The sequence below is a fragment of the Sus scrofa genome, chromosome 18 (genome assembly GCF_000003025.6).
Source record: "Sus scrofa isolate TJ Tabasco breed Duroc chromosome 18, Sscrofa11.1, whole genome shotgun sequence".
In the NCBI taxonomy this organism is placed as follows: Eukaryota; Metazoa; Chordata; class Mammalia; order Artiodactyla; family Suidae; genus Sus; species Sus scrofa.
Window position 1 is genome coordinate 43324705 of NC_010460.4, and position 13716 is coordinate 43338420.

Below are 13716 nucleotides of genomic sequence, written 5' to 3' on the forward strand. Positions count from 1 at the left end.
ACTTGCTTATGATCACCCTGCTTACGCTGGGTGTGGGGTGTTGTTCATTTTAGAGGCTCATTCTCTGGGAAGAAGATCCCGCAGTAATGAAGAGGCTTCCATTTCTTTACACTTTGGGAGCAATTGCTTAGGGATATGTTTGAGAAAGCTACCGATGTTTCTTTTAAAGCTAATGGTTAAGTTTTAAAAGTAATACACGTGCGTGTAGAAAATGCAATGGAATTGCATGTTTAGCCAATGACTGCTTTGCTGTGGAGCCCTAGAGAGCGGACAGTGATGCCAGGAGGGAAGAGGCCAGGACCAGAGTGAGGGGCAGACAACCAGCCCGCGCTCCACGGCCCTCCAGCAAAGACAGCTGCTCACGCCTCTTATCAGAGATTTCATCAATCTGTGTCTCGGCGAAAGGTGGGAGCTGGGCTGGGCGCGAGGCCAGTGCCAAGGGGCCCAGGTTCCCCGGAGAGGGAACAGCAGCCTCTTTCTGGGATTACCCGATCTTAGAGAATTTGGAGGAATAAATTAGAGGGGAAATGTCTGTACAGAGAATCCCCTTTTAGCTTCCTGGAAGCAGGGAGGTGAGGGAGGAAGTTGGCCACATGACAAATGTTGTCTCCACCCGCCCCCACAACAGGAAGGCGAAGATTGTTAGCAGACATATGCAGGCTAACATTTTGGAAAAAAATACCTGTCACAATACTTATGTCCTAATTCTCTTCTACTTTTAACAACTAGGCCTTGCAAGCCAAAGTCGCAGTCCTAGGGCAGCCTGGCCAGACACTCTGGCTTTGAGCATCTTTGAGCATCAAATCGAGTCTCCAAAGGCTTGGGCAGGGAGAGCTTGGGGAAGGGGTGTGCCTGGCTTCCCGCATTTTGGTTTTAAATCTAGACAATCAACATGTGGAAACCTTGGAGCAGCGCTTTTCTGGGGTGAAGCTGAATGTACCATAATGTAAAAGTCCCCAAGGAGACCAGACCAGTGTCCCTGGTTCTTTCAAGAGGGAGACTGGGAGAAATCTGGCCAGAGCCCAGCCTATGCGGGTCTGGGTGGGAGGTGGGGAAACCTCTGCAGCAAGAGCTGCGGCTGGACAGATGGTCTGAGCAAAGACCCGAGGGCTGCCGTGCAGACTCGAGGCCAGTGAGAGTGTTTCTGTGTGTGTGTGTGTGTGTGTGTGTGTGTGTGTGAGTGTGTGAGTGGTGGGCAGGGAGGGTAGAAAGGCTGAAGGCAATGGACAGTTTCCCACAGCAGGGTCAGAAAGGACAAAAGCTGGTGCCACAAGAGCCTTGAGGCTGAGATGTTGAAGAGACACCTGACAGGGCAGGACAGGGGGTGACCACAGCAGGAAGAGAGGGAGAGGACCCACGGAGGAGGGCACAGAAACCTGACCCCCCCTGACCCAGGGCAGGAAAAACAGGAGGAGGACTGTCCCAAACAGGCCGTCAACCGGAAAGCAGCTGGGTCAGAACTCCCTTGAATGGGCGTGTTGAGGGGATGGCCAGCAGCAGACGCAGTGTCAAGAACTACGTCAAATTCAATTGTTCAAAAGAAGAAAATGACGGTTTTGTGCACGTGAAGACCCAGCGAGTGGCTCATCACCCAGTGCGGACATGGATTTAAAAGCACCCATGATCTGTCCCTCTTACGATCCCAACTTTTCCAAAAGAAAAGACAAAAGACTGGAAGGGAAGAGGCGGAGAGAAGAAGTTAACAAAAGTGCCTCTTTCATGGGGGGCTAGGGTGTTTTCCATCTTGCAGATTCCTCTATGTTCTAATTCCCCCGCATTAGCAGGTATTAATTGATTTGCTTTTTAAGAACAAAAGTAATGCTTACACACAGTGGGAAAATTCAAAATTCGAAAGTTAAAAGGCACAAAACAAATAAAAAGATTAACAGCAGAGAAATAAAAATTCCCTTTCCCTAAAGATGGCCATTGCCACACTTTCTCGTGATTCTTTCTCGAGAAAAAATACACATATATGTTTCTGGAATAGAGCATATATTCCTTTTTGAATGAAGCCAAAAAACCTTTCTTTTTTTAAAAAAAGAAAAGAAAACACAGAATCTGAAGTTTGAAAGCTAATTTTCCTCTTTGGAATGGATAAGCAATGAGATCCTGCTGTATAGCACTGGGAACTGTATCTAGTCACTTAGGATGGAGCATGACGGAGGATAATGTGAGAAAAAGAATGTGTATATATGTGTGATTAGGTCACTTTGCTGTACAATAGAAAAGTGACAGAACACTATAAACCAACTATAATGGAAAAATAAAAATCATTAAAATTTTTAAAATAAAGCTAATTTTCCTCTAATACAAAGCATTCCTTTTTTGTGGGTAGGAAAATCTTTCGGAGTTCCCGTCATGGCTCAGTGGTTAAAGAATACGACTAGGAACCATGAGGTTGCGGGTTCGATCCCTGGCCTTGCTCAGTGGGTTAGGGATCCAGCGTTGCCATGAGCTGTAGCGTAGGTTGCAGATGTGGCCTGGATCCTGCGTTGCTGTGGCTGTGGCATAGTCCAGTGGCTACAGCTCCGATTCGACCCCTAGCCTGGGAACCTCCATATGCCATGGGAGCGGCAAGACAAAAAATGGCAAAAAGACAAAAAAAAAAAAAAAAAAAAAAAAAAGAAAGAAAGAAAGAAAAGAAAAGAAAATCTTTCTCTGGTCTTCTCTTGCTATATAGTTTATGTGAATTGGAGTTTAGAGGGTGAGAACTAGAGGCTTATGGAAAAAAGGAAAAGACACAATAAACAGTTCCTTTTGGAATTCATGTACAAAAGTGCTCTATTCGAGAAGTATATGATAGGTTTTCATTTTATCTTTTTTTTTTCCACACCCATGGTATGCAGAAGTTCCTGGGTCAGGGATGGAACCCATGCCACAGCTGTAACCAGACCACAGCATTGACAACAGCAAGGTCCTTAACCTGCTGAGCCACAAGGGAACTCCCATTTTTTCTTTTTTAATTAATTGTGTTCTCTGCGAGCAAAATCCAAATCAGTACATGTTGAAGAAAAAACAGTCAAACTACCACCAGGTTAAACACTGGGGGCACGGGAGTGAAAGAGCAAGGAGGCCAGGGGTCCAGGCGGGTCTTCCAGAGCCCCTGGCTGAGTTCCTAAGGCCCAAGAGGAAGGTGCAGAAATGCAGCTGTGGAAATCAGAAGTGGCTGCTGGGCTGGGACAAGTAAGAGGCTCATTAATCATGAAAATGAAGCTCTGATGGGTAAGGGAATAGAGGAAGGTTTTAGACTGGTGGGGAGGGCTTGGGAGGTGACCTTGAAAGAGACTGTGCCTTATAATGCCTCCAGGTTGGACGTGGGAAGAAAAGTGAATTGCGCACCTGCTCCCCTTCCCCCTTCCCAGGTGGTTCTGCCCTTTGTGAGCTGGTGTACCCGCCACAGCCTGAGACTGCCAGTTATTCTTACGGTAATGTGTACTGGCCCTACGGTAGGTTTCTGAGAAAGTAAATCAAGAGTTAAAATTAAGAGGAAAATGGAGAGAAATCATGATGGTATTAAGGCAACGTGGCTAATAGAGAAGTCATCCTTTAGGTTTTAGGAGACTGCGAGGAACTGGGGTGCCTTTCTTGAGGGTCCCGTTGACTGAGGTCTGTGAAAGTAAGGCATACAGCCTCAGTTTCCCATCTTTGACACCCTAGCTGTTGATAGAGGATTGTGGTAGAAAGTGAAATGAAACACTGACTGAGCCACAACTATGGGAAATTCTGCCTTCCATTTCAAATACTTGCCAGGCCCTCAGTGGCTGCTTTGGGAAGAGAACTGACTATATAGCAGGAGAGCCTCCCTCCCACATTCATGGAAGCCAAGCACCTGAATATTGTAAGCCAACTCAGTACAAAAGAATCTGATTGCATTTATCCTTATTATTAAACTCTTGCACAATGGACATTTGATGAAGACCACATATTGGAAAAACTTTAATATTTAAATGACATATAAGGTGACTACTTATTACATTATTAAAACAGTGAATAGTGTAATACATACTCTCTTCCATAATATTTTGGTCTGTTTTCCACCTATATTAAAAAAGAAGAAAAATATTAATAACGCATTTGAATTCAAAGCAGGTAGATAAAAATGCCATTCAAATAAATAGAGCTAGAGTCCTGGGAGTGATTTCATTACAGTTTTTACTCATCAAATCATAGATCCAAGAAACTCTGGAGTTAACCAACACATTCCGCTATCTTGAGTAAAAATGATCCAGAATAGCCGTATTTCTTTACTGATAAGGCTCATTCCTCCCCCAAATTCTATCACCCAATAAAAAAATGTTCATGGGAAACAAAGTGATGCTTATTTTAATATTAAGGAATTTATAAAAAGCATTACAAGGCTTCATCCTGAAGATTAAAATGAATATTTGAGCATGAATAAAGTGAATGTTTATTTCAATCTTTATTGAATAGTTTCATTATTTATTTATAATAAAAACGGGGGGGGTGTACCTGGATAAAAAAAGGAGTTTAATTTGGTCTCTCTCCAGATAAAATCAATACTCTAACATTCTTTTTTTTTTTTTTTCCTTTAACAAATGGCTAATGGGCTGAAATGCACTTAACACCAGAGGTACAAGATGTATGATTTACGAGTTGACTAAAAATCACAAACATTCCAGCAAAAGATTTTTCAATCGCATCTTGAGCCTTGGGGTTATCACATTGGATTTTTACCACATAGGCATGACCATCTACTTTCATGAGAACTTTTTTTTTTTTTAAATGTTCAAGGTGTTGGAGTTGGTGGGAAATTCACGTGAATGCCCATGTTCCACTTTCCTTCTTCTACTCTGACCCCAGGGACACTGAAAATATGTAGAGTCACAGGAAGTTACGGATTTTCACTGATGGTGATGACAGCAAGTCCGTGTTTGTTTACTGGAGTAGAATATGAGCCAGGCATCTATTTCATTGACAGTCATTTCTGTCCACAGTCAAGTGGGCAGTTTTCTCAGCAGGGCACCATGGTGGGATTTGAAGGCAATTTCCGGGTCTCCCTCTACCCTCCAAAGGTTGCAGGGGACCTGAATGTGCAGTAGAAGCCACGGACCAGAGGAAAGCGGTTAAGATGGAAAGCCGAGGCTCGGAGGACCAACTTCACAAGCCTGCCTTGGACAAGGCGAGCTGGCATAAGACGAATCATCCAGACCCTTCTAAGTGTGTTCACTCTTCTGTGCCTTTTACCCTTGAAAAGCCCTGAACCAAGAGGAGCATTCATCAGTCTTAATCACTAAGGTACGGAGCCTGCGCAGTGCCATTTACAGAGGAAGATCTAAATAACACGAATGGAAGCACGAAGTGTGCACAAGGGCGCCGGACACCTGACATGTGCCTTTACTCCACATTCTGGAAAGCTTTTGGATGCAAACCGAACATTTGTCATCTACAGCATTCTGTTGGCTTTCAAAGTTCTTTCTTACTCTCATGATGCTGTAGATCTGTGCCTGCAACACCACCATGCCCTGGGGGGAACGCAGACCTGGCAAAGCTGACGGAAGCAGACAACATATAATGGGCAGGATATCTCTCCATCAATATTTTGCATTTCGAAATGACTCCCTGTTTATCAGAACAATTGTATTTCCATCTTTTTGGTTGAGCCATAACACATGTTTGTAAATCTGGGTGTAACTCCCAACCCCATTCCCTTCCTCCATTCTCTTATGTTGCCAAAAGAGAAGAGTAATTAATCTAACTTCCCAGATGGACAGCTATGGTAGATAGAGTTTACTACTAATCCCTGGTGTGCATGAACGTAGTTAATTTCATTGACTCCTAAGAAGACAACAACTTGCTTTCAGTGCATCCATCCATCGTAAAAATATAGGGCACGCTCATGTTAAGAAGTCCATGCTCAGCCCTGTCATTGTTTGTGATGGTATGAGAGGAAAGGCAGAAGGAGCTCAGGTGTGTTCTGTACTTGCAATCGGAGGAAACACTTGAAGTATCTAACATAGGACCCCCCCAGATAGGGAAGTCAATATTTCTGCTGCCTTGGCGAATACCAAGTAAGATCCTGCCTACAGGACCCTTTGGTCCAAGAGAGGGACAAATCTGCAGATGAAAACCACAAGAAAATAAAACAAGAGCTCTGAATTGTGTGGGAAAGACGACACATGGAATAGAGCCATGGAACAGCTCCCAAATATTGCACGAAACGTTTACTAAAATATTATTCTTTGTCTATCTGAAATTCAAATTGACCTAGGCATCCTCTTATTATTTATTTTATTCTAAATCTGGCAACTCTATATAGGGGGAGAGGAAAGGTGGAAGGAAGGAAGAGAGGGTGAAGACAGCGGATGTGGGCAGCCATCTGATCGCTGCTCCCACCGTCCAGGCTGTTTTGGTAGTAATCTGAGTCAATCTCTCTTCCCGGTGTTGTCTCTGTAGCTCTTAAAGAAACATAGCTGTCCTTGTTAGAGAGAGAATGGCTGGCATGAAAAAATACATCACCTTTCCTTTTCCTAAACTTTTTGCTCAGAGGAGTCTAAATATAGTCTTTCCACAGTTCACTAAGCTTTTAACCAGTCGAAAGCTTTATCTAAGTTAAATGACCTCAGGAAGATCACAGAACATCTATTTTTTAGAGGTGGACAATATTGGATCCTCAGATCCAGAAAAAAGCACAGTGGGCTGACATCAGGGCTCCAAGGGAGAAGGGACTTGACTCTAGTAACCTCTACCCTGTGATCTAGTCTTGCCTTAAAGGAGCCTGACTCTGTCCCCAAGCTCGGTTCCTCAATAGACACTGATGGCATTGGAGTGCACCTGCAAAATGCAGATTTGTTTTATTAAAGGATCCATAGCATTGAATTTCAATTTCCAGGTGTAGGAGATTCTCTTCAGTGAGTGAGACACAAGACAACTGACTAATAAGAAGTAAGGCAGCTCAGAAGTTCTTGCATTCTTATTGAGAACTGTCAGGCAACTTGAAAAACAATGGAGGCCTGATTTAGGTAGTTATGTGGATTCAGGAAGGAACAAATATGCAACATCCTAACATGACGGAACGTCGGTTCAGCATCTTCCCTGCTACTGTGATTATCCCAGGACACCCGTCACTCAGGCGAAGACAGTCACCGAGGACAGGACGCACAGAGATCGGATCTGCAATGCCTGCTCTGGGCTTTAGGGGTCCACCTCCAAGAAGTGAAAGAAGCCCAAACATTTTAGGGAAAAAAAATCCACAGTGATTTGAGAACATACTGCTCGATCTTCCAATACTGCATCCTTTGAGGATCCACCTGTTTCTGCAATGAACATCTTTCTTCACAGAAGGAGGACACCAAGCAGACAGGTGAGCAAACACCAAAAATGGGTCCTTCCCCAAGACACAGGTGACTCTGATGTACGTGGCGTGACCGTGCAAAATGGTAGCTGATCCTTTTTTAAAATATAACTGAACACCCTATTCTAAATAAGCATCATCTACATTAGAAGACTCCCCACGGTGGGTAACACACGCTTTTGAAGTCACTGTTGATCACAACTTTTTTTTTTTTTTTTTTTTTTTGCTTTTTAGGGCCACACCAGAAGCATATGGAGGTTCCCAGGCTAGGGGTTGAATCGGAGCTATAGCTGTTGGCCTACACCACAGCCACAGCAATGCGGGACCCTTATCCCACTGAGCGAGGCCGCCAGGGATCGAACCTGCATCCTCATGGATGCGAGTCAGATTCGCTCACCCCCGAGCCATGACAGGAACTCCCTGCTCACGGCATTTTGGTCTTCCTCTTTTGGAACTGCCTTAAGCATTGCTACCCTTTCTCTTGAATATACTTAACAGCAGCATTTCTTGAAGTGTGGTCTGGTCCCTCAAAACAAACACTTCGGGATGCTTGTTAAAGACAGAGTCCTGATCTCTTCCTCAGATGAACTGAATCAGAAAGACTGAGGGTAGGGCTTCGACGCGTTATTTAATCAAGATCCCCTAGATGATACGGAAGCATACACTAAAGTGCTAGAATCACTGGGAAATAGAAACATACATCTTTTTTTTTTTTTTTTTTTTTTTGAGAGTGGATGTTATTATGACAAAGAGGCAGAAGTTATTCAGACAGCCAAATTCAGGAAACAGGGTGAGTGATCCAACTGGGAAACAGATTTGCGACAAAAATGAGGCATGATCCTAAGGTAATAAGATCTGCACTGTGACTTGTTCTGAAGGTATTTTAGAACAAGCATCCCCAACATACTCTGAGCACACAGCTGAGCGGAACAGGAATTTCATTAACCCTCTATACTGAGTAGATTCTCTAACAAAAATAAACAACGAGGTAATAATATTGCCAAAGATTTGAAAGATACAATCTAAACGAGACCTCAGGTACCCGGACTAAATAAATACTGAGGGGGCTGAACCCTGAGGGGAAGAGTGGGGAGCTTTATGGGTATAAGGTGCGATATGTTTAAACAGGAGGCTGATCAGGAGGATTCTGAGGTCTGAGAGGCGCTCCCCTTCCATCAGCCAGCTTTTCTGCTGCTCAAAGTGTGATCTGGGGACCAGCAGCATGGCCTCACCTTGGAGCTTGTGAAAAACACCGCATCTGTATTTTGAAGAGGAGTCAGATACGCATTAAAGTCTGAGACGCCATCGCACGTAGGAGAACTTGTGACAGCAGGTTCTTAACTACGAGAATGACGTTGGCTTCAACCTTTGCTAAGCTGTTATAGCAAATTTTCAGAGTGATTGTTCTGAGAGCAAAGGGTGCCTGTACTCATTAAATGTTTGCAGAATGAGCCAAAGATTATGAACCCAGAGCCCCGCTGTCACTTCATTTGCTGTGTGACCCTGAGTAGGTTATTACACTTCTTTGCATCTCATTTCCCTCCATTTTCAATAAAACTGGAGTTATAAAAATGTACTTTTTTGTCTTTGAGGGTCCGCACCCATGGCATATGGAAGTTCCCAGGTTATTGGTCGAATTGGAGCTACAGCTGGTGGCCTATGCCACAGCCACAGCAACGTGGGACCCGAGCTGTGTCTGCGCCCTACACCACAGCTCATGGCAATGCCCGATCCTTAACCCACTGAGCGAGGCCAGGGATTGAACCCGCATCCTCATGGGTACTAGTTGGGTTCATTACGGCTGAGCCACGACGAGAATGTCCCAAAATGTACTGTTTTAATAAAGCTGTTTCAAAGATTGGATGAGATAATGCATGTGAAAATGGCGAGAGGCTCGGAACATTGTGGTAATAGGCTGGCATTTATGGAGTGGCTGTTTCGCACCAGGAACTGTCATGGGGTTTCACATGTTTATCTCATTTAAGCCTCCAAACAACCGTATGAGGGAAGTGAGTGCAATTATTTTTCAGAAAGCCCCTGAACGAGCTTGAGGTCACAGATGGAGTAAGTGGCTTAGGGCTCAGCACGCCTACCTTTCACCTCCCAGCTCCTCCAGAGTGGATGCCAGTCAACACTGGTGCCTTCATTGGCTATCCAAATTCTACAGTTTGGTTAAACACAGAATTATCTGAGTTGTCCTTGATTTTTCTTGGCCAGCACTGCACACCTTAAAATCTCCTTGGAATGAACTGCATTCTGACAATGAGTGAACAAGTGAGATCTTATAGTAAATTTGCCTAGATGTGGTGATGTTTTGGGTCTCTCAACTATTTCCCCATGATTCAGAATTAGATGGAGTCCAAACTACCTGGTTTGTTTTTCCAATTTCTTCTTCTCCTGTTAAGGAAGAATTCCCAGCATTTTGCAAAGCTTGAAAGAACAGTAGGGTGACAGCTGCATCGTGAGAGACGGGAAGCATAATCCTTAAATGAGTTAGCTTTATAGTCAGATTATCATCGCCTAGATAAACACAAGTTCTTTTCCTATTCAACACAAAGACATTTAAAGAATATTGTGAGTCCCCTGTAAACAAGGTTTCCAATTATTGAAAAAACAAAGCTTTCATAATCCCTCAGCAGCTGGTGTGTGTTAAGTTTTTGCTTAATTGAAATAATTTAAAAACCCAATTTAGCAACTCCCTACACAGGGCAGCTAGAGTCTTAGATTCTCGGAGATACAGATCCAGTGTGGGGAAAAGGCTTTTGATGGGGAGGTTTGTATTGGTGATACTGGGACAAGTTCATCCAGAAAAAAATAAATATGGATAATTCCCTTTGAATTAGAAATCAAAGATCTCTACTGAAAGGGAGAGAAAGAAAACGCAAGTACTGAAGTTGGCATTCTTGTGGTCACATTGCCTCGTACAGAATGACAAGTGATCCAACCTGAAATCCTCCATTTCTTTTCCTTCATTTTCCTCATGGCATTACTTTAACCCCTTCCAAGATACTGTTGGGGGTGCTGGCGAGGTGAATTCCTTTCTGTCTTGGTTAGAGTGTATTTTTTTAAAAAAAGGAATTCTCACTGTGGCGCAGCAGAAATGAATCCAACTAGGAACCATGAGGTCGTGGGTTCGATCTCTGGCCTCGCTCAGTGGGTTAAGGATCCGGCGTTGCCATGAGCTGTGGTGTAGGTCAAAGACACGGCTCGGATCCTGCGTTGCTATGGCTGTAGTGCAGGCCAGCAGCTGTAGCTCTGATTTGACCCCTAGCCTGGGAACCTCCATATGCCATGAGTGTGACCCTAAGAAGCCAAAAAAAAAAAAAAATCCTGGCCAGTCTTTCTGAATAAACCTCCTTAAAAGATGACCAATGGTTTTGCTAAGTTATGTAAGTACCCACTAGTCAGGAGCCTTAGTAACTGGCTCTACACATTCTGCTAACTGACAGATACCCCAGTATCAGTTAAGATGCTCAGGGCCAAACCAACTCCCTTTCATTTGCTTTTTTTTCTGCCTTCTTCCCCCCGCTGTAATTTTCTAGGAGGTATGATTCAAAAATTAGTGATAAGGGAGTTCCCACCATGGCTCAGTGGTAACAAACCTTGCTAGTATCCATGAGGACATGGGTTCGAGCCCTGGCCTGGCTCAATGGGTTAAGGATCCGATGTTGCCGTGAGCTGTAGTGTAGGTCACAGATATGCTCAGATCTGGCATTGCTGTGGCTGTGGTGTAGACCGGCAGCTCCAATTTGACTCCTAGCCTGGGAACTTCCGTATGCTGTGAGTGCATCCCTAAAAAGACAAAAAACAAAGAGAAAAAGAATTAGTGATAATATTAGAACAAATTAAAAGTAAAAGACTTGGAGTTCCTGTCGTGGCTCAGCGGTTACTGAACCCGAATAGCATCCATGAGGATTTGGTTCGATCCCTGGCCTTGGTCAGTGGGTTAGGGATCCAGTATTACCATGAGCTGTGGGAATCTCCATATGCCGCCCTAAAAAGACACACACAAAAAAAAGAAAAAAAAAAGTAAAAGACTTTTCTTAGACGGGTGGTTTCTCAACTGGGAAGAGGGGGGTTGTTTTTATTCCCGGGGATACTTGACAATGTTTGGAGACAGTTCGATTGTCATGACTGGGAGGAGTGTACTACTGGCACCTGGTGGGGGGAGAGTCCAGGGATGGTGGTAAAATCCTTCAGTTCACAGGACAGCCCACCCGCAAATGTCTGTGATGCTGCGGTTGAGAAGGGCAATTGCGCGCAGACTCAGACAAATTCGCACACCTTGCACATTCAGCCCTTCATTCCTGGTTCTGGTTCCCTCCAGGTTGAGACTTAGGAACCCTGACCCAGAACCTCACTGAGTGCGGGGCCCGGAGGAGCAGAGAAGGAGCCAAGATGCAACAGGTGCCTTCAGTGTGGGCTCCAGTTCTGCTAACAGGCACATCATGTACAGACTGACATTCCCAGGGCCCAGATGACGGAAGAAGCCCCCTGTGATCACATCACTCAGAAGCATGGAGAGGAAATCAAAAGGAACACCTGACTGACACCAGAGCCCAGAACCTTCTCCTACACCAAGAGGAGGGGAAACTGTCCGGGGAACAAGAGAGATGATGCACTCGCAGAAAATGCTGACGCTGCTGGGTAGGTGGGTTGATCTCCACGGGTTAAACCCCTCAACCTGCCCATTCAGCAGACAGGGTCAGCTGCCTGTTACAGGAAGGTCTGTCCATCACCTTGGACGCTCACCTCCCTTCACTCCCATCCCTGTGACTAGTTCGATCCAGGGCAGCACCCTCCACCCCTGCCCTCTAGTGCCTGAGCCAGATTCCTTCTTCCTTCCCAACCCCACTTGTCACCGAGTCCTGACCATTGTATATAATTTCTCCAATTGCTCTTGAAGCGGTATCTCTCTCTTTCTCTCCCCATGTTCACGGCACTGTCTATCCACCTGGACCACTGAAATTGTCTTTTTTTACGGATCTACCTGTCTGCACTTTAATCATCCTCCATTGTCTTTCGCACTGAGGACAGAAAATGCAAATCTCATCATGTTATTCTCTGCTCCAAAGTCTTCACTGGCTCCCCACTGCCACGTGGTCAAAACCATACGACATAGAGGGGCCTTTCCAGACTATCCTGCTTAAAAGTGGCACCTCCTCTCCTTGGCATATCCACATATGTTTTCCACTACATTTATCACCATCTGAGATGTATATATTCTACTTGTGTGCTTTGTGCCAATCTCTCCCATTCAAAGGAAACAACGCAAGGGAAGAGATGTCTGTGTTTTGCTTACTGTTGTATCTCCAGAGTCTAGAACAGAGGTGGTACACAGTAGGTGCTCAATACATATCTACTGAATGACTGAATGCACAGCATATAGGATCTTCCCAACATAGCCTTGCTTGTGTATCCAGAATATGTCTTGTAGACCAAAAAATATTGCCTGCCACATCAGTGAACACAGGATGTTACAGCCATCAAGCCATCAGCCACAGTAGCCACCTCCACTATGGTGCACCCCAAAAGGATTGAGGATGGAGAAAACAGGGTACTGGCCCTAGAAAGTTAAGGTGAATATAAAAGAAACGATTTCACTGAGCCCAGACTCTAGCCTCTTCCCATATATAGAAAAGTGCTAAAGTCATGAATTCGAGCTGTCTGGTTTTCCTTTATTTTTATTTTTTTAGGGCATATGCAAGTTCTAAGGCTAGGGGTCAAATCGGAGCTGCAGCTGCCGGCCTACACAGCAGCCACAGCAACTCAGGATCTGAGCTTCATCAGTGAACTACACCACAGCTTATGCAATACCAGATACTTAACCCACTAAGTGAGGCCAGGGATTGAACCCGCATCCTCATGGATACTAGTTGGGTTCTTAACCCACTGAACCACAGTGGGAACTCCTGGTTTTTAATTAGCAGTAGTCTTTTGATGTTCTAACTACTTGCCTTTTTTTTTTTTTTTCCCCCAAAAAACTCCTACGTATCCTGGCTCCTCCCTTACTTCAGAACTGTCCCTCAGAGCTGCCTAAGAGACTTTCTCAGGGGCTTAAGTTGTCAGTATAAAACATAATTCTTGGAGTTCCCATCGTGGCTCAGCGGAAACGAATCTGACTAGTATTCATGAGGACGCAAGTTCAATCCCTGGCTTCACTCAATGGGTTAAGGATCTGGTGTTGCCATGAGCTGTAGTGTAAGCCACAGATGTGGCTTGGATCTGATGTTGCTGTGGCTGCGGCGTAGGCTGGCGGCTACAGCTCTGATTCGACTCCTAGCCTGGTAACCTCCATATACCATGGATGTAGCCCTAAAAAGACAAAAACAAGAAATCCCACATAATTCTCAACTTTTGGGATGTGCATTTTCTTCAGCTGACAGTCCTTAGCACATAAACTC

At 44.6% G+C, this 13716-nt stretch overlaps 1 protein-coding gene across 4 annotated transcripts in view; it reads right to left on the reverse strand.

Moving 5' to 3' along the window:
• Positions 1–13716, reverse strand: part of CHN2 (chimerin 2) — a 300407-nt gene that overhangs the window by 115519 nt on the left and 171172 nt on the right. For all 4 annotated transcript variants that reach the window (XM_003484050.4, XM_021078571.1, XM_021078572.1 and 1 more), the window contains exon 4: positions 4007–4038. In XM_003484050.4, the coding sequence (XP_003484098.1) occupies positions 4007–4038 (32 nt within the window). The remainder of the gene's footprint in view (positions 1–4006; positions 4039–13716) is intronic.